The 2548-nt window shown below is 53.2% G+C and overlaps 1 protein-coding gene across 1 annotated transcript in view; it reads left to right on the forward strand.

Moving 5' to 3' along the window:
* Positions 1-1365: 1365 nt before the first annotated feature.
* Positions 1366-2548, forward strand: part of LCMT1 (leucine carboxyl methyltransferase 1) — a 41641-nt gene continuing 40458 nt past the window's right edge. The window contains exon 1 of the mRNA XM_029948790.1: positions 1366-1612. Within this exon, the coding sequence (XP_029804650.1) occupies positions 1503-1612 (110 nt within the window). The 5' untranslated portion in view covers positions 1366-1502. The remainder of the gene's footprint in view (positions 1613-2548) is intronic.

A 2548-nucleotide genomic window follows, 5' to 3' on the forward strand; every position in this document is an offset into this window, starting at 1 on the left:
GAAACACATGTGAAACACTCCAACTTGAGAAATTAGCGACGTGCCTAAGTGAGCCTTCCCTTCCAGTGTTCTACCCAGTCTACTCCCTAAAGGTCACAAATGTGGTGATTCCTATCTTCCTCCCCTCTCCATTCCTTTATTTTTCTGTTGAGTTTCTATCATATATGTACATATCTCTACATATCAGTTTTGCTTGGTTTGGACTTTATAAAAATGTTACAGTCCCTTCTTTCACTGAATATTATGTTCTCAAATTCAGCCATTGATGCTTGTAACTGGCAGCCCTGGTCCATCTACACTGCAACCTAGTTTTCCATTGTGCCAGTTTCCCACACATTCTTTCTTCCACATTTGAAAGGCGATTATGTGCGCAAAGCCCTTACTTAGCACAGCTCCTGGCACAGAGTCAGCACTCAGTGAACATTTGTTCAATTGTCGAATGAGACTGAGCCCTGACCAACTGCAACATGAACACTTGCTTCCTCCCGCTGGATTCTCTGCCCTTCGTCGCTGTGCTGAGCATCCTGCTAGCTCTCCTGCCCTGTGTGAACTGCAGTTATAAAATTTTCTGACCAAAGGGGCGCCTGGGTGGCTCAGTCGGCTAAGTGGCCACTTAGGCTCAGGTCATGATCTCTCAGTTAGTGAGTTCGAGCCCCGCGATGGGCTGTGGGCTGACCGCTCAGAGCCTGAAGCCTGTTTCGGATTCTGTGTCTCCCTCTCTCTCTGCCCTCCCCTGCTCATCCTCTGTCTCTCAAAAATAAATAAATGTTAAAAAAATTTTTAAAAGTCTTCTGACCAGCAATAAGAAACCCATGAAATGGGGTACCTGGGTAGCTGAGTGGGTTAAGCAACCGCCTCTTCATTTCAGCTGGGATCATGCTTTCACAGTGGTGAGATGGAGCCTAGTGTCAGGCTCTGCACTGGGCATACAGCATATTTGAGATTCTCTCTCTCCTTCTTCCTGTGCCCCTACCACTTGTCTTCTCTCTGTCTCTCTGTCTCTGTCTGTCTGTCTGTCTGTCTGTCTCTCTCTCTCTCTCTCTCTCTCTCTCTCTCTCGCGCGCGCGCGCGCACACACACACACACACACACACACACACACACACACACACACGAAAAATGAAACCTAATGCCCTCCCAGCGCCCCCAAGACCACAATTCCCAGAAAGCATTGCGGGGCTCTTGTTTTGCGTCCTTTGCTTCCTTCCCCTCCTTGGCGTACTTCCGGATTGTGTGGGCGGGGCCAAGAGTTATCCAATGAGCCCTTCCGCGGGCCGACGGGGGTGGAGAAATCGCCCAATGAGCGCCTGGGCAGAGGCGCCAATGAGTGGGAAGGTTGCTGGAACAGCTGACGTGCGCTGCGTCACTGAGCCGCGCCAGCTGAGTTTGCTGGAGCCCAGCCCCTCAGTCCTGCCTTCTCGCAGGCTCGCTCTTTCCCAAGGTGTTTGTGGCTCCCGCTTCCATGTCCCCGGTGGGCACAGCACCCCGGAATCTCCACGCCCATGGCCGCTAGCCTGAGGAGGCCGTCTTTCACGTCCTGTTCTTCCCCCTCCACAGACACGGACGACGAGGGTGTGCGCGGCACTTGCGAAGATGCTTCTATATGCAAGAGGTGCCTGCCGGGCGCGGGGTTAGGGACTGGCGTCCCTGAAGGGCTGGGGCTTAGGTGGGAGGCGGGCCTGGCATACCAGCGTATGGGGAGCACGGTAGGACCCCAGAAGGTTCCCGTCCATTCCGGGCGACCCTCCTTTCACACCTGTGAAGCGCACAGAGCAGCGGTTCATTTATTTAACTGATAATTACCCCACTTCGGCTGTGCGTCAGGCCTGGGGAGAGCGTGACTGGGAATCCGGTGCTGAACCAGGCGAGCGGCGTCCTGTGGCCTTCGTGGGGGCTAACGTCTTGCTGGGAGACAGACGTGAAGCAAATAACTATAGTCTGGATGGGTGTAGGAGGAGAAGTGCAAGTTCTCCCTCTTTCATACGTTCCGTTTCGTCGGGGGTGGTTACGATCCCCATTGTTCGGGCGAATCAAGATCAGGGGGGCGGAGGTGGGGGAAATGGCCTGTCCAGGGCCACATAATGTTTGTGTGCAGAGCCAGCGTTTGCCAGAGCCCTTGCCTGCATGCCACAGGGGGCTACGCTACATACTTGGGGGTGCAGTGGGGGAAACGCTGCGAGCACAGACAGGTATCACACGCCTGAAAGCTGAGGCTTGAGTTACTTTCTTCATTCATTCCTCAGAAATTGTTGAGAGTATCCGTTGTGCCAAACCCTTCGTTTCTGAATGGTTGGTGGGTATTCAGTGATTGGGAACGCACAGGACCGGCATGGCATCTGACATCGGCTCCACGTCGTTGGGAAAGACAGGAAGGAAATCATTACCCGTGAAATACTTAATGACGCTTTGTGTTGAGTGCTGAGAAATACCGCATGCCATTAGAGCTGGGAAGTGAGGCAGTAATGGTGGAGCTGAGATCAGAAGGCTGATTACAAAACGCGGGTAGAGGAGGGTGTTGAGGGAGAGCAGGGAGGGAGTATGAACTGTT

The sequence above is a fragment of the Suricata suricatta genome, chromosome 8 (genome assembly GCF_006229205.1).
Source record: "Suricata suricatta isolate VVHF042 chromosome 8, meerkat_22Aug2017_6uvM2_HiC, whole genome shotgun sequence".
Taxonomy (NCBI): domain Eukaryota; kingdom Metazoa; phylum Chordata; class Mammalia; order Carnivora; family Herpestidae; genus Suricata; species Suricata suricatta.